At 38.5% G+C, this 26,235-nt stretch overlaps 1 protein-coding gene across 4 annotated transcripts in view; it reads right to left on the bottom strand.

Moving 5' to 3' along the window:
• The window catches only part of LOC139940638 (protein NDRG1-like), a 46,298-nt gene that overhangs the window by 3,702 nt on the left and 16,361 nt on the right, over nucleotides 1-26,235 (bottom strand). For 3 of the 4 annotated variants that reach the window (XM_071936987.1, XM_071936988.1, XM_071936989.1), the window contains exons 3-12: nucleotides 20,596-20,656; nucleotides 16,080-16,197; nucleotides 15,450-15,512; nucleotides 14,147-14,216; nucleotides 13,040-13,126; nucleotides 9,862-9,942; nucleotides 8,555-8,652; nucleotides 7,238-7,325; nucleotides 6,138-6,221; nucleotides 3,087-3,138 (exon numbers count right to left, since the gene is read on the bottom strand). In XM_071936987.1, coding sequence (XP_071793088.1) covers nucleotides 3,087-3,138; nucleotides 6,138-6,221; nucleotides 7,238-7,325; nucleotides 8,555-8,652; nucleotides 9,862-9,942; nucleotides 13,040-13,126; nucleotides 14,147-14,216; nucleotides 15,450-15,512; nucleotides 16,080-16,197; nucleotides 20,596-20,656 — 802 coding nt within the window. Of the gene's footprint in view, nucleotides 1-774; nucleotides 2,074-3,086; nucleotides 3,139-6,137; nucleotides 6,222-7,237; nucleotides 7,326-8,554; nucleotides 8,653-9,861; nucleotides 9,943-13,039; nucleotides 13,127-14,146; nucleotides 14,217-15,449; nucleotides 15,513-16,079; nucleotides 16,198-20,595; nucleotides 20,657-26,235 lie in introns of those variants that run through there. The other variant, XM_071936990.1, reaches the window with a different exon arrangement.

Here is a 26,235-nt window from a genome sequence, read left to right as displayed (position 1 = left end):
CATCACAGTGAAGTTTCTCTTTCCTATAATAAGTGCTATATTACATACATTCCATTAAGGATAAAATGAAAGATTAACCATAGATATTTACAATGTCGGATCAATTGACTGAAACCATTAGATGGATTGAGATATGTGGAGTTCCAATGAGTGTATGCTTTATTGGCCTGATCCTGGCCCAAGGTGTACATGACTCTGGGTCTTGCATCTGCAAGATGCAAGCCTGTACACTGGCTACAGGTTTGAGAAGTCAGATGAAATCCAAACTCCTTCCCATGAAACTTTAAGGCTGTGTCTGAATTGGCAGATGAAGTTATGGCTTTGGCTTATTGCTTATAGCATCCTAAGCTTCAATGCATGTTTATAATGACCAATAATCAAGCCAAAGCTACAGCTGTAGCCACCAGTTCAGCCCAAGTCTCATTAAAGGAACACGTTGCCTTGGACCGGTCGACGTGGTCTTTGAAAAGCATTTGCAACCGTTTATTATAAAATGCATATGATTAGAGAGATATTTTAAAAGTAGAATGTAATGATCCACATAAGTATCACTCGAAGTTGCGTGGTTTTCCTTTTACCTCGTCTACTAACACAGTCGGCCATTTGTGGGAGTCAAATGTTTGACTCCCATAAATGGCCGACCGTGTTAGTTCGCAAAGTAAAAGGAAAACCACGCAATTTCGAGGCAAATTTGTGTGGATCATTGTATTCTACTTTTAAATCATCTTTCTAACCATATGCATTTAATAGCAAATGGTTACAAACGCTTTTCAAAGACCAACTCGACCGATCCAAGGCAGTGTGTTCATTTAAGATACATGTACGTAGATTATGAAGGTGCTATGAATGATTTTGTGCTTTATGAAAAAGGTTTGTAAAATGAATACATTCAATAATGAGCGCAAGTCAACCACAGCATTAGCTTCAATTTCAAACACGGTCACATTTCACAGAGCTCGTCGGTAGAGAGTTTGCTTTTTCTCTCCCAAACTGACGTTAATAAGAAAGGAAATAGTCATAAATATTACAGTTTCACTGGGCATTTAGGCTGGTACCCTTTTACTGCTGAATAAGTTTCCCTGTATGAAGCGTCTCTATGAAGTGGATGCCATCCTCATATGCAAATAAGCATGAAACCATTCTGCACATTGTCAGAAGCAAATTCATATATCTAGACTACAAGAAGCAGTATCACCTTAGTATTCTAGATGAATTGTATTTATCCACACAGCTATGCAAACCAAAATCTTATCAATCGATATCAAGATAACTTATCAAGACATCTTATCGAGACATCTTACCAAGACTTCATATTAATACAACTTCTTAAGACATCTCATTTAGTTAAGTTAATTTCCTTGAATTTCAGAGACACAACTGCCAATGATTTAACGAGAAATATCATTGACCAAAGAAATATGTGAGACGTTTGTGATGAAACAACATGTTAAAGGGTCTGGGTACTTTTGACACAATGTCCACAGATTTACATAAAACTTTGTCATTTTGAAGATAATGACAATAGACAGCTTCCCTTAAATATTACTTGCTTAGGTGCTGTAGTTTTTGAGAAATGAGTAAAAGAATGTCACAACAACTATTTCAGTCTCAGTTTTAGCATGTAAAAAGGTATTAACCAGTTATAGTGTATCTTACCATAACATAACCATAACTGGTTAATACCTTTTTACGTCCAAAATCATTTTCTGGAGTGAGAAGAATTTTTTGTGTGTGGCTTGTTTCAGTACTCATTTCTACTATCATTATCTTCAAACTGAGTAAGTTTGATGTAAATCTGTGGTTATATGTTTTGTGTACAAAAAGTACCTAAATCCTTAAAGGTGCGCTATATAAAGTACAATGTTGACTTAATTTTGGAAATAATATACATGTACATCTAGCCTAAGCCCAAGGAATGTCAATATATAAGACCTATGCTAATTGGGTGAGCAGGCATCCTGGTGGTCAAAAGGACCAATCACAGTCCATAATCCATACTGCATTGGCGAGGGATTTTAGGCGTTTCTCCCAGAGAAGCTTTCCTTCCAAGTCTAGCCAGGGGAATTGAAGAGACTGGCTTGGACAAGTTCAAAGGAGAGAAAGGGGTGTGGGGCAGATTGGGGGAAGTGTGGTATGGATGCATGATAGATGCCAAATTTGTCCGGTTTATGATGAAAAACAAACAAGCATCAACATGCATGCAAACCATAGAAAATAAAATGAAATCATGGAAAGTAAACAATGATTAGAAATAACAGATGATTGAGAAATAAATGTATTATATCGGTTGATGAAGGAAACATTAACAACACCAGGTTTGAACATGATATGAAAATGAAGAAGTAACAAACAATAGAAAATGGGTAGGTAGTTCAAAGAAAAAGCAAGAATTCAGAAAGGTATGGAAGTAAAAGGTTTTGAGTTGGGTTAGTTTAGATGGAGAGATATAAACATAAAAAGAGAGAAAGAAATTAATTATATATTATTGACATAACGTTAATATGAACATAATTGTAAGGACAGATTGGAATATTAGATGAGGGAAGGGGTCAACCATGCAAAGGTAAACAAATTATTAGTGTCAACAACCAAGGGATGGAGGGAGAGCAAAAGAATTAGGTTAGTGACATGAATATGAAAATTGGCAATTCTCTACTTCAAAATGGACAACCCTAAATCCCATTGAATTAAGTAAAACATTTCTACTTTATAGAAAAGTTGATTTTCCCCAGTAGTACAGAAAAGCGGATTACAGAAAGGGGTTTACAGATTACGTTCGATTAGCTTCCCTGGGTCGACCCTGCGGTGCTCACTCGGATGAGCCCACGACTAGACCTAATCGAAGGACCACACTCGCCCTCTCGTGGTGACGGCATGCACCTCAGGTCACCCTAAGTGACCCACTCCACAAGCTGGGCACTGGGGGCTGACCCGTGTGAGCCCCATAAAAGTTATTCGAGCGTACCTGGGCAGACCGGGGTCGACCCAGGGAAGCTAAACAAACGCACCCATTGTGAATAGATGTAATAAATGTGTTGTTAATTTTGAAATGAGAGTAAATTGTAAGTAAATCTTGCAATACTTACGTCCACCTATTCCTTGAATGAAATACTGCATACTCTCAGCTAGCTTCTCAGGCTATAATTAAAGAACATTAAAAAAAAATTAAATAACTGAACGAGAAATGTCTGCTTATAGGAACACGTTGCCTTGGATCGTTCGAGTTGGTCTTTGAAAAGCGTTTGCAACCGTTTGTTATAAAATGCATATGGGTAGAAAGATGTTGTCAAAGTAGAATACAGTAATCTACACAAATATGCCTTGAAATTGCGTGGTTTTCGTTTTACTTAGCGAACTAACACAGTCGGCCATTTATATGGACGACCGTGTTTGTTGACAAGGTAAAAGGAAAAACCACGCAATTTCAAGGCATATTTGTGTTGATCATTGTATTCTACTTTTAAAACCTCTTTCTAACCATATGCATTTTATAACAAACAATTACAAACGCTTTGTATAGACCAACTCAACAGGTCCAAGGCAACGTGTTCCTTTAAAGGCAGTGGACACTATTGGTATTTGCTCAAAATAACTATTACCACAAAACCTTACTTGGTACCGAGTAATGTGGAGAGAATAAAAAAAGAGAAACGGCTCCCTCTGAGGTGACGTAGTTTTCGAGAAAGAAGTAATTTTCTACCTGCGAGGGTAGAGGTTGATATTGTGTATGAAAAAACTTCCAGAGCGCCACGGCAGCTCGGGCTGTATACTCCCCAAGGGAGCTGAGAAAGATTAACGGGATGTTATTGGCCCAATGACCAGAGCGCTAATGTAAAGCGCATTTAGATGGTTATTGTGAAATGCGCTATATAAGAATTCTTTATTGTTATCATTAAGCTTTTAGACTAAATTGAAACAACGCTTTCTACCATTAACAATCCTGTATAATATGGATCTTTGATTAACTCATCATGTCAACACCACTCATGAGATCTCCGTGTCATTGCCCTTTGAAAACATTTCAGATTTTGTTCTCCAGTTTTCCGAGAAGATGCACTTCATGCATGCTCTCACAAATGGTCATTACCATAAAAGCTTTTTGCAATCTATCTCCATAATGCCGAATTGACTGTCATAATAACTAACAAATGGTCAATTTATACAAGACGTTATCCTGAGCAAGCAGAACCAAATCATGAATGTTGAGACAGTAATTGTAAATAACTTCACCAATAGTAATTTCCCCTGGCACGTCTGCACTTCTTAAGTACGATGATTACAAGTTAAAGAACACGTATAAATCATCCGTTAGTGGTCCCTTCCACTCATGGCAATCCTTTCTAATAACATAGGTTTTGCACATCCTGTCGGCAATGCCTGCGATGCCCCAGGTCATTGCCTTGGGAGCCTGTCAAAGTATTCAAGTAGAATTCAAATTGTACTCAAAGTGATCAAGCTTAAACAGCACAGTATAAACAGTATAAACAGCACAGTGAATGATACTGGCAGAAACTTTCACGTCTTCATCCCTTTGTTTCTTGATTTATTTGAATAAATTTAAACCTTTTGCCTAAAGTATACAAAAGGAAATTGGAATTCCAATAAATGTTCAACCTATGACATTTACGCTCAGCTTTCGTCGCTGACTCTCGGATCTACAAATAGATTCAGTTCCAAACCTCCTCCCAGATGATATTATTTTGACGACATCTTTTACTAGAAACAAACCTGGACAGTACACTGGCAGGAGGTCAGATTGCTTTTAAGTGTGCCCAGTATACACAAGAGACTGACTGAAAATGTGTTTATCAGACTCTGTTTCTTGGGCTTTGAAGACAGGATGAGAAATTCTTACCCAGCATAAGTTACTCAAGAAATCAGAAGAAAATGAACTCACAGTCAGAAACCTAATCTTATCAAAATGGTTTACAGCAGTATTGCTTCAGATCCCATCCAAAAAAAAGGAAATGTCAAAAACATTAGGATTTGTGTAGTTATAAGTATGTCCAGGGGTGAAATAAGTACTTTACAATATGATTTGAAGCCCAGTGGGATAGAGGTTGAGCAGCCAGAATTTAAAGGTTCATCTCAGTTGGGAGTTTTCTCCAAAGAGTTGATTTTTCATCTTCAAGATATAAGTGTTTACTGAGATGACACTTAAAAGCTCAATAGTCTATTTGTCAGTAACCTATTAGCATATTCCTTACCAAGTGCCTCAAATGCCAAGATATAAATATCCAGAAAGAATTCTATCTGACATAACAACTTTTCTGGGAAATATCCCATCAATTGGAAATGAATCAACCAGCAGGATTTAGATACTGATTTACAATCCCTTAAAGACAGTGGACACTATTGGTAATTGTCAAAGACCAGTCTTCTCACTTGGTGTATCTGAACAAACATCATAACAAACCTGTGAAAGTTTGAGCTCAATCGGTCGTCGAAGTTGCATGATAATAATGAAAGAAAAAACACCCTTGTCACACGAAGTTGTGTGCTTTCAGATGCTCGATGTCGAGGTCTCAAATTCTATATCTGAGGTCTCGAAATCAAACTTGTGAAAAATTACTTCTTTCTCAAAAACTACGTCACTTCAGAGGGAGCCGCTTCTCACAATGCTTTATACCAACAACAGCTCCCCATTACTCGTTACCAAGTTAGGTTTTATTTTGAGTAATTACCAATAGTGTCCACTGCCTCTAAACCTGTCCTTTCTTACCCAGACAAATGTACAGTAACAAATATTTAAAATATCATCAGCTTGTTTATTTTGAACCATTTTATCCTGTTCACTTCATTTGTTACATTTCCACCTTGAAATAACATCATGCATCAGTGTACGACCTTTCTAGAAGTCCAACTACCAGTTCCTCACCACCTGAGCTACACTGACTGCCAAAATAACACCCACCTAACTAAGACTGTCATCAGCTTAGACTAGCCTCCTTCTATGTAATTAGATTTTCCTTCAATGCAGTTGTTAGATACATATTTGATTTCCAATCTTCATATCAATTCATCTAGACTGTTATTAGAATCCAACTTGAGAAAGTTTCAGCCAGTTTTATGATTTAAGAAGACCACCTTTCTTGCCACCAATTTTAAAAAAGAAGAGGTTCTTAAGATCAACTTACGTGTTCTACTTTGATGTCTCCACCAACGTCTTCAGCCTTTAGGAAAGTCTTCTCACCTTTGGGTAGAGCATTGAAGACTTTCTCCTGTGTTGGGTTAGAATGAAATAGTGATGAGGTCATAAGAGACAAACTAAAAGAAAGGTGTCTGGAATTTAACAAGATTCTTAGTGGTATGAGTGAAGTAACGGAAGACAAAGTCATTGCCAGATTTCCTATTTTTACAGAGGTTTAATTGAATACTTTCTCCTGTGTTGGGTTAGAATGAAATAATGATGAGGTCATCGGAGACAAACTAAAAGAATGATACCTAGAAAGAACTTAACAAGATTCTTAGTGGTATGAGCAAAGTAACGGAAGACAAAGTCATTGCCAGATTTCTTGTTTCTTATTTTTACAGAGGTTTAATTGAAGACTCTCTCCAGAGTTGGGTTAGAATGAAATAATGAGGTCATCGGAGAAAGATACCTAGAAAGAACTTAACAAGATTCTTAGTGGTATGACAAAGTAACGGAAGACAAAGTCATTGCCAGAATCCTTATTTCTTATTTTTACAGAGGTTTAAAGGCAGTGGACACTATTGGTAGTTACTCAAACTAATTATTAGCATAAAACCTCACTTGGTGACGAGTAATGGGGAGAGAGTTTGATAGTATAAAATATTGTGAGAAACAGCACCCTCTGAAGTGACATAGTTTTCGAGAAAGAAGTAATTTTCCACAAATTTCATTTCGAGACCTCAGATTAAGGATTTAAGGTCTCAAAATCAACCATCTAAAAGCACACTACTTCGTGTGACAAGGGTGTTTTTTCTTTCATTTTTATCTCGCAACTTCGACGACCAATTGAGCTCAAATTTTCACAGGTGTGTTATTTTATGCATATGTTGAGATACACCAAGTGCGAAGACTGGTCTTTGAAAATTACCAATAGTGTCCAGTGTCTTTAATTCTCTCTCAAGTCTTCCATTATGAAATGTATTCATCAGATGCACAGTTAGTAAATCCAGTGTAGCACAATTATGACAAGTAAACTTGTCGCTGTTTCCACAGCTTTTTCAAACTGTTTCTCTTGTGAAGCCATTGCAATTTCTAATTACTCACCACTTCGCTAATGTGTGGGGAGTCATGGCCGGTCACAATTAAGACAGGACAGGTAAGCTCCTTCAAACAATGAGTGATATCTGTACGGCTAGAGAGAGAGAGAGACAGACAAACATTAAACAAATAATGTCTTAAAGTATGAGATCATTTTGTGTGTATTGATGAGACTTATTCCTTGGGGTGGTGAATATTTAGATCCTTCACATTATCATAGGTTATTAAGAAGATCAACACCACTTTCGAAGTTGCCTTTATTAAGTACAAGCTGTAATTTGTGTTCATATTGTATCTGATTGTTGCTGATCAAATCATTGTATAATAATCTTGTTTTATCAAGTTATAAACCACAAGGGAAACTGTGTGGGTAAATATGCAAACAATTTAGGGTTGATATCTATTTGGTTTGCAGTAACACCATGTGTGTATCTACTTGCCAGGTAGAGTTTGTTCTTAGAGAACTGTCTTTCTTTATTCTACTACCCCAGAGTAGATTATCTGATGTTCGGGGGACTTCTCAGTTCTGAAAAGAACAGTCCTGCTTTTTAACTACTACCCAGGCGGAAGGTAAAGAAAGTTGGCTGGGACTACAACTTTAGCTGACAGGATCGTAAGTAACTGCACTACTGTGGAGTCAGTTCTTGAATTGGTCTCAACGTCTAGTCACCGTCAGGAGTCGAACAAGGACAAATTTACTCCAGTTAACTTGTGTTTAAGTAGGATTTGAAACTTTGCATGGTGGAAATACGATATGGAAAGGTTTGCGGTACACCATGATAATGACTATCTTCTCCAGAAGACGATCAGAGCATACTGATCGAAACGTCAAGTTGAAACCAACAGTTCTTTACAGAACCAACCCAACTCATTAGAAAAAGTCATTACGTGGTGTTACCGCAAACCTTTCCATAACTTGTGTTTGTTCAACTCCAAATAATTCTTGTTTTCACATCTTTTATATTTTTGATTTTGGGGTTGAACAAAGAATTGACTAGAGTGGGATTCGAACCAACGACCTCCGGATTAACGTGCCGGCGCTCTACCAACTGAGCTATCTACAGTAGCCCTATATTGGCGGTGTCCCTATTTTGTCAATATCTTTGTTCGGGGGTTATATAATAATAATAATCATAATAATTGTGGCTTCTTGTTTAGCGCACATGTCCGACACTCAGTGACGCCCCTGGCGCTGTAACATACAGTATTTCATGCCAGATGTGAGACTACATACATTTGAATTATGAGATCTAATTCTGATAGCACAAGTAATGTTTTACAAGGTGCTGTGGGGCAATTTGATGCCGAATACTCAATGCTTACCTTTGGAAGACATTAATGAAGAGAGAGAGATTGTGAGCGTTCATACGATCATGTAGACTGGAATGAAACTCCTTGGCAGCTTCAGCAGTTGCCTTCCTCTGAAACAAAAACAAATAACAAACTTGACATCTCATCTTTCTCATCAATGTGTTACCGAGTTGCCCCTATAAAGCAACCGCACAACATCGGTAAACAGTATTGTCCGAAGGCCCACACTTTGTGTATCACAACTTCTATGTAAAACAACAAACCTGTGAAAGTTTAGGCTCAATCAGTCATCGGAGTCGGGAGAAAATAACGGGAAAACCCACCCTTGTTTCAACACGTTTCGCCATGTCATGACATGTGTTTAAATTAAATTCGTTATTCTTGATATCGAGAATTGATCCAGTGTTTTAATGTTTTCTCAAAAAGTAAAGCATTTCATGGAGTAATATTTCAAGGGAGGTCTCTCACCATTACCTTCTGTAAACCCTGTAACTTATTTGTAAATCTGTGAACTTTTAATTTTTGTTCTGTTCAGAAAGTGTCCAATGGCCTTAAATTCATGAGGCCATTGTCACACGAGGCATTTTACAGGCAACCAGTTCCAGGCAATCTCAAAGAAGAAAAGACATTTATATTTCACTGTTCACACACTTTTCTTAATGGGGATCATACAAAAAAATTGAAAATTTCTTTGGTACTACCAAAGTGGTCCTGTATGATGCACTGCAGTTGGTTGCCTCAAAGTTGCCTCTAAAAGTTGCCTCATGTGACAAGGCCCTTTAGATGCAGCGACTGGGCTTTCATAAATAGTTGTCAGTCTATTGTAGTTTCATTTTTCAATCTCTCAAACTGTTGTTGTACAATGGACAGATCTGTCAAGAGTCTGGAGAGACCACAGTTTGGAGACACTGTGTATTGACGATGTGACCTGTGACATCACATGTTTACAAACGAGCCACAGAGCCTGGACTTCCTGCAGGCACGATTTGTACACAGCTCAATGGAAGAAAATCTTATATTTTATGGAGATTGCACTGTCTAATTCTTATCAACTTTTGATATGGTGAAAGGGGGCACATCTCACAACCCGTCCAGCTTTTGTTTTCAAAACTCTTGGCTTGGATTTATGACACAAAATGTCAACTTTTCCATATGACCAGTGCAGTATCTTGCCTGCCAGAATACCCAAACAATGTACAAGGTCATACTTATTGTAAACATAGTTCACATGGTCTATAGGTGTATGACCATGTTGTCTATGAGTGTACCGTGAAGCCCAATTGTAAAGTCTGTTGAAGAGGAGTGTTTAAGGCACTTACCCCACCATAGTGATGCCACAACAGGTACTTCTCAGTGGAGGGATTCATTTTGTGTAACTTGTCAAGTTTCCAAGATGCAAACTGAGGAGAGAATCAACAAAATTAGCATCATCAAAGCTAAAAATGTATATGTTAAGCTTTTTTTTACGCTTCGAGAAAGACTCTGCTAGGGTCGAAATGTCAGGCCATTACTATCTTTACATTTATACAACCGGTAATGTTTCAACACCTTTTACTGGTCATAAACACAGGTTTATACACACCCACATGACCGGCTCTCCACCAATAGGAATCGCGAAACTGTCTTAGGTATTTATGAATAATATTTTATATTGTTAATTAACACTACAGCCTTCGTTAAATGGTATGAATGCAACCTCAATCCCAGGGGTGATCGATCTCGCCGCGCCATCTTTTCCCAGCATGCCTTGCTCGATCATAACCCCTGGAAGTGTAACTCCAAAATATCCAAATATAAGGGATATTACAATTAGTCCTGTGGTTGATCCGTTCTGTATTGGACGTTAATCACTGGATGCGTTGTGTGTAATAAGCTTGGGCGGTTCCTTCGGTTACCCGGTTCTACCCGGTTAAAAATTGAAAACCGGACCGGCGGTTCCACTCTTCTGTGGAACCGGGTACCCGCTTTTGTCGGTTCCGATTTCAAAAGACCGAGTCCCAATTATAAAAGACTCTGTGGAGCCGATCCTGGGACGAACCGGCTCCAGAAATTGAGGCTTGATGTTGAAAACGGTGACCGCAGATACACTGTGCAAAGGCTTCAAGCCGACATGAGCATCAACTATCACATGTGGCTGCATTATTATACAACACACAGTGCACAGATGCATAGGCATATGCTGAGATATACAGAGTCCAAAGTCCAACCAGACAGCACGTTGTGATTGGCTGCCGATATATCCATATTCATAAAAGCTTGTCCCATGCACAAAACACACAGTACTGTATGCATGTACAGGCATGTACACTTCTATGTACAGAGACGACACACTGCATGCACTACGGACGTACAGCACTGCGGACGTACTGCACTGCGGACGTACTGCACTGCGGACGTACTGCACTATGGACGTACTGCACTACGGACGTACTGCACTACGGACGTACTGCACTACGGACGTACTGCACTACGGACGTACTGCACCACGGACGTACTGTTGCCGGACAAATCAAAGACTTGTATAAATGGACGGAGAATAGGTGCTCGGTGGCACGATGTCTGATTGACTTGGTGGGTATTCTGGTATTAATTTTTCGTTAAAAATAGATCGGCTCCAATTGTGTGCGTGTGTGTGTGTGAGCTCCGGACCGATGTCTGATTAACTTGGTTATTGGCAGTTAAAATAGATCGGCTCAATTGTGTGTGTGTGAGCTCGGGACGGGCGGCTTATGTTTTATATAGAGTGGAACCGGGTATGTCTCAGAACCGAGCTTTTTTTTGGAACCGGAACCGAGCCCCAAATTTCTGGAACCGCCCAAGCTTAGTGTGTAATAAAGTCATAAACTTGCCTTGGCGTTTAGTGTTGCGCGAAAAAAAAAAGTGAACACGTACATCTTTATACGTACGCGTTTCGGCATATAGAGCTTTTTGGAGACGCACAGCGTTTTAAATTTTGCGCGTATATGATAGCCAATGAAAGACACGGATCAGAGTTTCCCTCCCAGGGATTAGAGACGTACGCAGAGCTAGCGTGATACGGCGCGCTGCCCATGATAGTGAGGTTGGTATGAATGATCATGTTCATTTGATTTTCCCAAAGACAGTCATCGAAAACAAAGTAGAAATTCAACATCACTTCCTTATTAGGACAATTATAACCAAGAATGTATGATTAACTTTATCCCAAATGCTCCAGTTTATAACATTTGCTTTTTCAAAACTCAACATGTAAAAACCAAGTTACATGTATACACTTTTATTCTGACATAACAGTGCACTTAATAAACAGCTATATTAACTTCCCAAATTCAACAGACCGAGGCACATGACATTTTGCTGAGGCTGATTTATAGCCTTTCGTTTACATACTGCTATTTCATGATCCAAAATCCAGATGAGTAAATACACAATATGTATTTCACATTTAGGCCTATTGATTGCCGTTTAGGATTGACTGCTATTTCATGAATGTAAATCACACTGAGCTATAAAATATGTTCAAATATAAGCACATTCCATGCATTAGCTACACAGAATTTATGGTAGGGGGTGATCAGCATGTTAGTTTCATTGACATTCCCATGTGGTATTACGATGTTTAGTATCGAGATAAAAATAACTTAATACAACCCAAAACACAGCCAGTTCAGTTTGTAGTTGAATCAGGCAAGTCTAGATTTCCTCCCAAAACATATGTTTAGGTTTCTTCTAAATTATTTTGTTTTCAGACTGCTTGAGTGTGTCTGCAGATGTTTAAATGAGATGTTACTGTCATGTAAATGTAGATTGGCTTATTAAGCCTAAATAGGCACCATCTGTGCACCATCAGCATCCAAACAGTTCACACCTTTCTGTTTCATTCAGAGTTATTATACTGTTGTTTACAAAATCAACATTCCTATCTTAACTAATTTTTCCTTTTGTAAAAAAATAAAAGAAAAAAATAAATAAAGGGAAATTGCACAACACAATACTTGTAGCTCTGCAATATGTGGCTTATATTTCCCACAGGGGGTCTTGAGATGTTCTTCAATATGAAAATAACTGAAGTGATGAGAGAGGTTAAGGGATGTGATCATCTTGATTGATGAGTACCTGCTCTACATGCTTATATATATTTACTAGAAATGGTCCTTAATGCAACTCTAAGGCTAAGTGAACCATTGGTTTTTGGAACTGTTTGATTGTTTTAACCCTATATAAATGTGCAATGTAGATATATCCTAACCTGTGAAAATTTCATTTAAAAGGTAGTTGTATTTTTGAGTTATCCTCAAAAATCCAAAAGGATTTAAATCCTAATCCGAAATTGGAATACACAATCTAATTGCTAACAGTAACACTTCTCATATTCATTTTTTTTTTAATAAAAACTTATTCCCCCCCCCCCCCATAACCACATTACTGCAAAGTGAAATGATTCTTCAAACCAGGTAAGTTTGTATTGGCATTTTTTGAGAGTGATAAGAAATGTCGCTGAATGAAGAAAGTGTTTACCTTTCCCTCGGCCCATTCCAAGAAACCTGCAGAACCTGACGTACACTCCAGTAGAATCATTCCCAATATCCTCTTGCCTGCTATTCCCTGTTATATAAAATCAAATATCATTATTAGATTACAACAGTGTCAAGGTGCTCCAGTGGTTAGACTGCAGGACTTGCGATCATAAGGTTGTGGGTTCAAAACTCCAGCTAACCGCTGATTTCACAATGACTAGAATAAACATTGTTATCTAGTTACTGAACCACAATTTCTTGATTTGTTCAATTCATTGTCATAGACGTTAAACCAATGTTTGTACGAGAGAGATTGGCTGTTGCCAGCTTAGGGTTTATGTTATATCCCCCTGTGGGAGTTTGTTGAGTTCCCTTGATGGGAAGAAACAGACAACAACGCGCTTATCATACCATCATACAGTTCATAAGGATAGAAAGATACTGACAAAATAGGGAGATCGCCAACATAGGGCTTGATAGCTTAGTTGGTTTTACTTATTTACATTTTAATTTAATTATTAAAAAAAATAATCACTTCTACTGTTATAATAAAAACCAAATTCTACAAGTGTTGGGTTGGTTAGGCATTCATTCCCATCATGAAGAGAAAAACATTTGACCAATACCCAAATGCAAACACATTTGGGGATCTGCAAATCTTATTGAACACGCCTTGGGTTCCTTAATAAAAGAGATGAAGCCGAGTTATCTCAAGTCTGTTGTATAGACGATGTGACGTATGTTTACATTAAAACCGCCCTTTGTTGACAAAACACTATAAACATCATGTTTCGCCACCCAAAGAGTTGCGTAGTCATAGTAAGATTGCGTACACTTTCTAGCTGGCTGCCAAAACACAAAGGTTTTGCCCGGCGGTATGCGCGCGAATCATATTATGGTTTTCGTGTGACGTCAGAGGTCACATCGTCTATAAAACTCAAACTCAATTTGGACTAGTTCCAAGCACACCTTGGGCTCCAATTTCAAAGTTCATTTTGAAGTGATGTGCTATGAGTAAGGAACGTTAACGTGACTGGCAAGCCAGAGAAAAAGTTCTGAAGATGAAGATCTATAATTGTTAAGATTGTGATGTACAAAGTTTACTTACCGCAAATCTGACCATAATGGTAGAACCAGCTCCTTCACCAACACCAATCAGCTCTCTAGTCTCATCGATCCTAACAAACGACCATAATTAAATATTCCTCATCAATTACTAAAGTCTAATGAAATTAAATAAGTCATCAATTACCCACTCTTACCACACTCTGTAATTAAAAACCAGACTGGAGGGATGTTTCAGCTACAACAAGCAGGCCATTAGTGTAAGGGCTCATTTCATAGAGCTGCTTAATCTTGAAAAGTTACTAAGCGCAATTTAAGTATGCTTACTAGAATAAGGTTACGGGCAAAAATACCATGACACATAATATGTTTGATTTGTGACTGGTATCCCGCTCATTGTTGCTTAGCATACAATTGTTAAAGCCATTGGACCCCTTTTGTACAGAAAAAAAATATAAAAGTTCACAGATTTACAAATAACTTACAGGGTTTACAGAAGGTAATGGTGAAAGAATTCTCTTGAAATATTATTCCATGAAATGCTTTACTTTTTGAGAAAACAGTAAAACAATATCAATTCTCGATATCGAGAATTACAGATTTATTTTAAACACATGTCATGACATGGCGAAACGTGCGGATACAAGGGTGGGTTTTCCCGCTATTTTCTCCCGACTCCGATGACCGATTGAGTCTAAATTTTCAAACGTTTGTTATTTTATATAGAAGTTGTGATACACTAAGTGTGGGCCTTGGACAATACTGTTTACCGAAAGGGTCCAATGGCTTTAAGCACTATTTTCTACTAAATCAGCTCAATGAAATTGGGTAAAGGTTTTTAAATGTGCCAGACAGCACTTGATGGTTGATCAAATACATAAATAATTACCAGCAGAGTAGATTGAGTGTTTAACTTCCAGGTAGTTTGTTAAATAGGACCATTGGCAAATCAAATCACTCTTAAGCAACTGTCTGAATATATTGATGTTAAGAAACAGGTTGAACTGTCCATTATGATCAACATGTGTTACATCTCAATCTATCAATGCGTTACTAGCAGTTTAAATCTAATCATCAAACTGCCAAACAAAAATATAATTAGCCTTTTTGAGATACGGTTGACACTATAGAAGTGCATCATTTGGTTTGGGTGTTCACAGACAAATTTATCCAAACCTTATAGTGCTGCAGTACTGTGTCCACCATTATTTCAAAATGCGTTATCGTTTGACACTCAACAGGGATAGAGTGAGCAATTTCTGGCGATTGGTTCTATGATCCCAATCAACTCCTACATTTGAAGAGTGTATCACTCAATGGTACAGTATATGAGCAAGTTTACTCACCCAAGATTCTTCAAGATTTGAGGCATTTCTTCAGCAATCTGCTTCATGCTTGGATAGACGTATCTGTTGGATTACAGAACAATTCAATCATTTCATTTATCAGTAGTCACAACAAATTCAATTGACAAGTTTTTTCTATTAAGTTATAATCACTCGTAATGATACAGGCCTGATACTTCACGGAGGCAATGAAGGCGATTGACTCCAAGCCCCAAGGGCCCAATTTCATAGAGCTGCTAAGCACCAAAATTTGCTTAGCATGAATTTTCTTCCTTCATAAAAACAGGATTATCGACTAAATTTCCATTTGTTGCAATGGTTGCAATTGTTGTATTCAGCTGTCGTTTGCTTATCCTGAAAAATCCTAGGAAATCTGGCTGGTTATCCTGTTTTTATCAAGGAAGAAATTTCATGCTTAGCAATTTTTTTTGCAAAGCAGCTATATGAGATTGGGCCCTGGTCATTGCCTTGATACCCTTCAAATGCTCCAGTAGAAATTTAAAATTGTCTCATAGGGTGCCCTTTACCAAGGAGAGAATGCCTTGGTGCCTTGCCCTTTCAAAAAAACAAAGCATACATTGTACGGTCCTGATGATACTAGAGAAACTTGCAAGGAAATTTTAGTCTTACCCTTCTGGTAAATTCTCTGCTTTATCTTGCTGACCAGGAGCATTGATGTGAACAAATGAAGCTTTAGAAGCAAAGGACTCCATGCTCTTTGTCCTCAGAAACTTCACCCAAGAAGCATCTACCAAAGAAAGTTACAAATTGTTCTCTTAGAATCCTTTAAAGGTAAATGTGTACATAGTGACTCAATGATAACCAGGGCCCAATTTCATAGAGCTGCTAAGCACACAAATTTGCTAAGCATGAAATGTTTTCCCTAATAAAAACAGGATTAAGGCCCAGTCACACTGCAGCGATAACGAAAACGATAACGACGCAGAGAGAATGCATTCTATTGGTTGATTTGCTCCATGCAGAATACGCACAAGCTCACTCAACCAATGGAATGCGTTCTCTTTGCGTCGTTATCGTTATCGTTCTAGTTATCGCTGCAGTGGGACCGGGCCTTTACCAACCAAAGTTCCAGTTGTCGCATATTGCTTGTTACTGATATTCAGCTGTTGTTTGCTTATATTGAAAAATCAGATGGAAATTTGGTTGGTAATCCTGTTTTTATCAAATCAAAATTTCATGCTAAGCAAATTTTTGTGCTTAGCAGCTCTATGAAAATGGGCCCAGATTTGTATAGGTAATCTCATTCTTCTTGTAAGTATTCTAAAGGCAGTGGACACTATTGGTAATTGTCAAAGACCAGTCTTCACAGTTGGTGTATCTCAACATATGCATAAAATAACAAAACCTGTGAAAATTTGAGCTCAATCGGTCATTGAACTTGCGAGATAATAATGAAAGAAAAAACACCCTTGTCACACGAAGTTGTGTCTGTTGAGATGGTTGATTTCAAGACCTCAAGTTCTAAATCTGAGGTCTCAAAATCAAATTCGTGGAAAATTTCTTCTTTATCGAAAACTATGGCACTTCAGAGGGAGCTGTTTCTCACAATGTTTTATACTATTAACCTCTCCCCATTTTTCGTCACCAAGAAAGGTTTTATGATAATAATAATTTTGAGCAATTACCAGTAGTGTCCACTGCCCTTAAGATATACACATGAAATTACAACAACAATTGTATTGCTTTGTTGATAACTGTGTTGATCACTTTGGCAAGAGTTCTGAAATAAAGAGTTCCGGAATTATTATTGATTGAAAAGAGTCTCATTTACAACGATGAATTAAAAAAAGCTTCTTTGTTGACATCAATAAAAGGCAGAACCTTCATCAGTGAAGTGGCAATCTTGTACGGATTAAATTACCACAAACAAAAACCGAAACTCCTACTAAATGAAACTAGGGCAAAGAGAGGCCTTTTGTTATGCACTGTTTATTCAGTGTCTATCAGATGCATTTTGGTCAAACATTTAACTTCATGTTTAGACCTAGAAGGAACTAAGACATCAGTCTTGCCGTGTATTGATGAATGGCGCTATAATTAGGTTTACTCTATTAATAGGGTTTCAAGAATTGATGGCTTAATATAGACAAGTGCAATGTACGCCCACTGGATCCCAGTCCTAGGCTAATATGACATCACTACACTACAGCCTGAAGTGCAGTATCTCATCACAAGAATCAAACAATTTCTTTTATCTCGCAGGATTAGTCTCTATTTTTATCTAGAACATGGTTGACGAGAAGACATTTTACTAACTGCTAAGGATTTTCATTTAAGTGTTTCCCCTTTTATATTGACCAAAGGGTACAAATTGATTCATAGATTCCTAATACATTGTAAGTAACCCAGTTCTTTATAACTGTCGACACAATGTTAAAGTTGAGGACACATTTATTTCAAATGCACTACATTTTAAGAGTTTTTCGCAATCAGGCAGGATGTTGTGCAAGGCGATTGCTGTCTGTAGCAAGTAGGTCTACTTCATTAGAAAGGGTGAGGGGAGTTCTACATGTACAAATGTACTTCACATGATCATTGATGACTGCATCAATCAATCATGAGGTTTGGGGTTTTCTCTAGTACCAAGTAAGATCAGAATGCAATAGCGTGTCATGGCCGAGCGGTGAAGAGCACAGGATTCAAGCTCTGGTGTTTGATCAGCAGAGTGTGGGTTTGAATCCCGTTCATGACACTTGCTACGTAAAATTGGGGAGGTAGTGCTTTCTGCTCTACCGACCAGGCTTCGGACTGATGATACCCAAAACTACATCTGTATGGACTGTAAAAGGGGTAACCCTGTTTCAGCCCTAGGCTGAGTAGGTGGCAACTGCCTCTGGAATAAAATAATTGCAGCCCACACCTTGAAGTGGCCTTCCAGCCTTGTGTGTCTGGCGACTTGCATAAAAAATAAAATAAAAAATAAATAAAAAAAGTTCAATGCAATGAGAGTAGAATCGGGTAGTGCACATCATGCTAAGTTTAATTCCACATCTCCACTACAGTCAATCAATAAGTCAGTCGAGCCTATTGCAATCAAGATGTGCTCTGATCCAGGGGTCGAAATTAAGTGTATTTCCATGGTAGTCAGCAGGGCTAGTGACCAATAATTTTTAGTAGCCCTGATTAGAATGGTCTCAACTTCACTTGGTTCCTTCCCCAATACTTGCCATTCTGTTTGTCAATGGTCTAAAAATATCAAGATGAGATGAAAGGCTCCACCTATTTAATCCACCTGTGCAATAAATGGCGTTGTGTACTGTACTTTTGCTTGGCTGCTGTCAAGGGAGTACAAACCGTGCAAGGGTACACATTTGCACAGTTATTTCTGAAACTTTTCTCTGAACTCTGTTCCATAGAGTCTTCACTGTGACTGGACCTCTTCACTTCAAGTATCACGTAGTCCATCCAGTCCACTCATACCAGAACTGACTCATACTGACCTACGTGTACGACCTCATGTAGGCCTCAGCCACAAACTTGAGGAACAAAATGTGATGCACAGAAACAAAAATTTCAAGTTTCTTTGATGTTGAAGTGAGATTCACGACATCTTGTATATTCGTACAACAAATACTCAATGTTGAAAAATTCACGACAAGAAGGCTACCTGTACATTTGATATTTGACTCTTGTTTTTTACAGAGTTGTTGACAATCTGTGTGGTACGGACAGCCTTGTAGAGGTGCTGGTCACATGTTTCTCCTTGCAACTCATTGGATTGGTATATTATGCAATTTTGCATTTACTTTTGTTTTCTCAGTACTTGTTTGATTATGCGGAACGTAATACGACTTGTAGTTGTTTTAGCCAGTGTAAAGTGTTAAGCATATTAGGCCTTTAGAAGTAGAATAAATAAACTAAAGTGTAGTGTGTTTTACTGAGCTTAAAGGGAAGGTACACGTTTGGTAGTTACTCAAAACAAATATTAACTTAAAAACTGACTTGGTAACAAGCTTTGGAGAGCTGTTGATAGTATAAACCATCGTTGGAAACAACTCCCTCTGAAGTAACGTAGTTTTTGAGAAAGAGGTAATTTCTCACTAAAATAATAAAAGACTTCTAGCTAGAAGTCTTTTATTACTGTCTGAAAGCACACGAATTCGTCCAACAAGGGTGTTTTTTCTTTCATCATTTTCTCGCAACTCCGATGACCAATTGAACTCAAATTTTCACAGGCTTGTTATTGTATGCTTATGATGGGATACACCAAGTGAGGACACAGGTCATTGACAATTACCAAACGTGTACCTTCCCTTTAAGTGTACACTGTGTGTATTACGTGACTGATTTTTGTTTTGTTTTTAGATTAGTTACCTCCTCATCTACTTAGATAGGATCATATGATGAGACATTACACTGACTTTACTCTTCGCAAGGTCATCATAACAACCCAGATAGTATTTCATACCCAGCCTCAGGTTTCCTTCTTACACTGTAATAGGGTCTACATATAATGTACATTCTCTTTGCAACGAGGATGTAGCACTTGGACAAAATAGTTGCCTACATTAGATCAGTCAAGCTTTTCTTTCAAGCAGGATGTGTTGTGTATTACATGGAGTCAAATGGGAAGGCTACAGTCAAGATAATAATTACAGAAGCAGTCAACGCTTACTGCTGCCGTTTTCACATACTAGACAGGAAACATGACCCCAAACGATTGCCTGTCCTTGTATAAAGGAAGTTTATTGCCTTCAGCTGGATATTAATCTATAAGATTCACAAACAATGGCTTTAATTATTTCACAGCTCAAGTGAAAATGGCATGGACAATTTCAAAGACACACATTTGTCTCTTTCCAAATCTAAAAGTTGGCGTACAGTATCTGCCATTCTTCAATGACAATTTTCTCAATGACATTCTCGAATGTGAAATATGAGTCATTTAGACGTTCTCTTCATTGCATCTTCAACCATCTCCCAACCTGATTTAAATGTTCAAGACTCCTCTGGGATATATTTTATTCCAGGGTTGCTCAGAGCTAACACACATCAAACCAGTCCATACTTGACCTCTTGAATTGGGAAGAGTTTTGGCTACAACTCAAGATGACCCTAAGGAGATTGAAATTGGCCTCTGGTGAATTCGGGGCTCTCAAGTGTTTCTGAAATGCTTAGCACTTACGGTTCAAGCCAATGTCGTGCATTGTGACGACCAAGATCTTCTGTTTGTTTGTGATATCTCCCTGTAATAAAACAATACAAAGACAGAATTAACACATTGCTCAACTCTTTAGGTGCATCACTGAATACATGTTGCAATTTTGAAAACTGAAAGTCTTTAAGCCACACCACAGCCTAGAAAAACAGGTTTGAGGTTATGACTGAATCAGGATGGGCTAGAATATATAATACCCACTACCCCGGAATCAAGATTGGCTAGAATATGTACCCACTACCCCGGAATCAGGATGGGCTAGAATATGTACACACTACCCCGGAATCAGGATGGGCTAGAATATGTACACACTACCCCAGAATCAGGATGGGCTAGAATATGTACTCCACTACCCCAGAATCAAGATGGGCTAGAATACATGTACCCACTACCCCGGAATAAAGAGGGGCTAGAATATGTACCCACTACCCCGGAATCAGGATGGGCTAGAATATGTACACACTACCCCGGAATCAGGATGGGCTAGAATATGTACTCCACTACCCCAGAATCAAGATGGGCTAGAATACATGTACCCACTACCCCGGAATAAAGAGGGGCTAGAATATGTACCCACTACCCCGGAATCAGGATGGGCTAGAATATGTACACACTACCCCGGAACCAGGATGGGCTAGAATATGTACCCACTACCCTGGAGTCAAGATGGACTAGAATATGTACACACTACCCCGGAACCAGGATGGGCTAGAATATGTACCCACTACCCTGGAGTCAAGATGGACTAGAATATGTACACACTACCCCGGAACCAGGATGGGCTAGAATATGTACACACTACCCCAGAATCAGGATGGGCTAGAATATGTACTCCACTACCCCAGAATCAAGATGGGCTAGAATACATGTACCCACTACCCCGGAATAAAGAGGGGCTAGAATATGTACCCACTACCCCGGAATCAGGATGGGCTAGAATATGTACACACTACCCCGGAATCAGGATGGGCTAGAATATGTACACACTACCCCGGAATCAGGATGGGCTAGAATATGTACTCCACTACCCCAGAATCAAGATGGGCTAGAATACATGTACCCACTACCCCGGAATAAAGAGGGGCTAGAATATGTACCCACTACCCCGGAATCAGGATGGGCTAGAATATGTACACACTACCCCGGAACCAGGATGGGCTAGAATATGTACCCACTACCCTGGAGTCAAGATGGACTAGAATATGTACACACTACCCCGGAACCAGGATGGGCTAGAATATGTACCCACTACCCTGGAGTCAAGATGGACTAGAATATGTACACACTACCCCGGAACCAGGATGGGCTAGAATATGTACCCACTACCCTGGAGTCAAGATGGACTAGAATATGTACCCACTACCCCGGAATCAGGATGGGCTAGAATATGTACCCACTACCCCGGAATCAGGATGGGCTAGAATATGTACCCACTACCCCGGAATCAGGATGGGCTAGAATATATGTACCCACTACCCCGGAATCAAGATGGGCTAGAGTATGTACCCACTACCCTGGAGTCAAGATGGGCTAGAATATGTACCCACTACCCCGGAATCAGGATGGGCTAGAATATGTACCCACTACCCTGGAGTCAAGATGGACTAGAATATGTACCCACTACCCCGGAATCAGGATGGGCTAGAATATATGTACCCACTACCCCGGAATCAGGATGGGCTAGAATATGTAATACCCACTACCCCGGAATCAAGATGGGATAGAATATATGTACCCACTACTCAGGAATCAAGATGGGCTAGAATATGTACCCAGGGATGCCAGTGGCTCTATCCTGGAAAAAAAAATTGAAGGAAAGGGGGTCACCCCCTCTCAGACCCCAAAAAATATTTTTAAAAACATAACAGTTTTTTTTTCTTCTATAAGAACATAAAGAAAAAGAACATTCTGACCCCCCCCCCCCCCCCTCCCTTGCAAAAAAAGGCAGGCAGTGTCTGAATTTCTAACAATTTTCAAAACGTAAACAAAAATTCAAAACGTATTCAAATAATCCCTTATGCTTATTTGTGACTCTCCTAGACACATGATTTAGTTCTTCCCTTCTCAGTTGCAAAACATATCTTGTGAAAAGTAGAGTAAAATAGGGATTTACATTCATAAAATACATCATAGGATGTACAGTGAGCGAGTGAGTGCAATTGCTGGTGAGGCACATACAAAACACACCCTGTAATGTAATTCACACCGGATGCATGAGGTAGGGTCACCATGGCCATAAACCACCCTGTGCATACATGTACCATGGAGGTATGTGTACAGACTGAGGTAGGACTCTAGAATTATTTCTATACCAATAAGGGTTTGCAGTCACACCTTTCAAATTGTACTACAATGCAAAGGTTTTGTATGCAAGGTCATGCACCATTGGTAACAGTAGGCCCTACATGTACAGGAAACCACTAGATAAGAGCCCAGCACTAGGATTAGAAAAACCATGCCATTCACATCAGTAAGTTGACCTCAATCTCAGGTCACAGAGTGCAAAGTTTTGTTTACGTGATAAGCCTACATTACAATAAGGAGGTCATGTGGTGGGTGGTGGACATGGAGTGGAGTCGACCTGCTACAGTCAGTGATAAACACTGCCCATAGTCCCTGTACTGGTACAGACTGCAGGACAATGTTGAACCTGGCACTTATCATTGTACACAGTATAGAAAGTATAGCCTACATGTTTAATAGATTCCAAGCAATGGTATCCAAATACGTTTAAAGGCAGTGGACACTATTAGTAATTACTCAAAATAATTATAAGCATAAAACCTCACTTGGTACCGAGTAATGGGGAGAGGTTGGTGGTATAAAACATTGTGAGAAACAGCTCCCTCTGAAGTGGCGTAGTTTTCCACAAATTTGATTTTGAGACCTCAGATTTAGAATTTGAGGTCTGGAAATCAAGCATCTGAAAGCACACAACTTCGTGTGACCATGGAGCGACAAGGGTGTTTTTTACGTTCATTAATATCTTGCAAATTTCGACGACCGATGGAGCTCAAATTTTCACAGGTTTGTTATTTTATGCACATGTTGAGATACGCCAACTATGAAGGCTAGTCTTTGACAACTACCAATAGTGTCCAATATCTTTAACTTTGATTTACCATAGAATGCCATACAAGTATGCAGTTTTTGAGAAATGTTCTTCTGAACCACCGTCCCAAAATGTTGGTGAATAGATCAGGAGTAGATCAAATTGATATTTCTATTCTCACGGAAGTTGAACATTCATTTCAAATTTCACTGCAAACTAACAGCTCCAATTCTATGTTTATAAAATCATTGATTCGTACAAAAACAATGGACTTCATCAATGTGTTCATGACCAAGAAATAAAGTGTACACAATTGTACACGTCCATTCACTTCCGTCAAAATAAAATGCAAGTTTAATTGCCTGTAACCTTGTGTTGAGGCCAGTCCTTGAGAATATTTTTCAAATCTTGACTTCCCAAGCGATGCAATATTTATTTTCAAAACACTTAGCTACTTCCATTTCCTGCATCCTTCTGAAGCTATACCTCAAGAGGTTATGAACTTAAGCTGAGCCTTAGTCTATGGATTAGGATAAGCTGATCCTACTAATCCATAGTTGTTTCTGTCTAGTCGACCCACATAGTGTACTCGTGTATGAATGCACCATGTACACGTAGTTGTCTATAACTAATGAACTTTGTTATAAATTATAAATTATTGACTGTTTGTGACATAGACTCCGAGCCACTTACAGTATTAGAAAAACAAGCCAGTGAAATTCATACTTCTACAATATATGTGGGCTTCAAAATTAGTGACAATATAGTTGGCTTTCCATTTTTGTAAACGCTATCAAAACATTTTCCAATTTATTTTGTTTAGAATGTACCCCACTTTCAAAACAAAGTGTTTTTTTTCAGCCAATTTCTCATGAATGTAAAAACAATTTTATCATCAGAATATAATATTCCCCCTTCATCAATTAAAACCTGTACAAATCTTATTGTTTATTTACTTACAAAAATATGATATGTACTGGTATGTACATGTATTTTTCAATCAGGATACAGTACCCTGCATAATAATTGTAATTTCCTACGTGCCCCTTTAATGCATCACTCATCTTCAATCCTTTCCCATTGCTTTAGCTCCATTATAATATTTTCTCTCATTCTCCCATTCAATTGAAATTAAAATTTGCTACCGTGGAAAATAATTCAAGTTGGAATTAATTTGAGCCGACATTTACAACGTGCACTTCATTAAATCATTTTAGATGAGGCTTTTACTGAAACTGAGTATTTGTTTTACAACGGTTTGAACTTTGTGTCGAGAGATGAACAAATTACAGCATAACAGCTGCCAATGAACAGTTTTAAGTAAAAACCTCCAGTGGTCATACATATACAGCGTATAACACTTTATTTTGTTATAGAGTGTTAACCTTGCCTCACAGCGAGGTGTTTATTGAATAACCAGCTTGAAGTACTGGAGGCAATGAGTAAAGTAAAGGACACTTATCAACTCGGAGACCATTAAAACATGAGATGAGTCTGCATCATGGACATCAAGGCATAATTTCACGCTAACAATGGCTTTAAGATCAATATGTAGATTAAACAACGCAAGGTTTTATATATATTCTGATGATGTATTGTGAATTATGGCCAACCGATTACGTCAAACGTGACCTTCACAAAACTGCACAGGACGCGAGTTTCTTGCTGTTGTACACTATAAATGGCGACTAGTGTGATGTTAGGAATACCCAAAGAAGGTGATTCAAATAAAGAAGACTGTAGGTGAAGATTTGTAGCTGACCTCTGCTACATGTAGTTGTATGGACTGCATTAAAGGAACACGTTGCCTTGGATCGGACGAGTTGGTCTATTAAAAGCGTTTGAAACCGTTTGTTATGAAATGCATGTATGGTTAGAAAGATGTTTTAAAAGTAGAATATAATGATCCACACAAGTATCACTCGAAACTGCATGGTTTTCCTTTTACGTCGCGAACTATCATGGTCGGCCATTTATGGGAGTCAAAATTTTGACTCCCATAAATGGCCGACCGTGTTAGTCGACAGGGTAAAAAGAAAACCACGCAATTTTGAGGCATATTTGTGTAGATCATTGTATTCTACTTTTACAATATCTTTCTAACCATATACATTTTACAACAAACGGTTACAGAACGATTTTCAAAGACCAACTCGACCGATCCAAGGCAACGTGTTCCTTTAAGAGAACCTGATACGTTTGTCTTAAAGACACTAGACACTATTAATAATTGTCAAAGACCAGTCTTCTCACTTGGTGTATCTCAACATATATGCATAAAATATTAAACCTGTGAAAATTTGAACGCAATTGGTCGTTGAAGTTGGGAGATAATAATGGAAGCAAAAAACACCCTTGTCACAAGAAGTTGTGTGCTTTCAGATGCTTGATTTCGAGACCTCAAATTCTAATTCTAAGGTCTCGAAATCAAGTTCGTGGAAAGTTACTTCTCTCTCAGAAACTACAATACTTCAGAGGGAGCCGTTTCTCAAAATTTATACTATCAACCTCTCCCCATACTTGTTACCAAGTCAGGTTTTATGATAATAACTATT

This window comes from Asterias amurensis, chromosome 8, assembly GCF_032118995.1.
Source record: "Asterias amurensis chromosome 8, ASM3211899v1".
Taxonomy (NCBI): Eukaryota; Metazoa; Echinodermata; class Asteroidea; order Forcipulatida; family Asteriidae; genus Asterias; species Asterias amurensis.
This window is presented reverse-complemented; position numbering and strand designations above follow the sequence as displayed.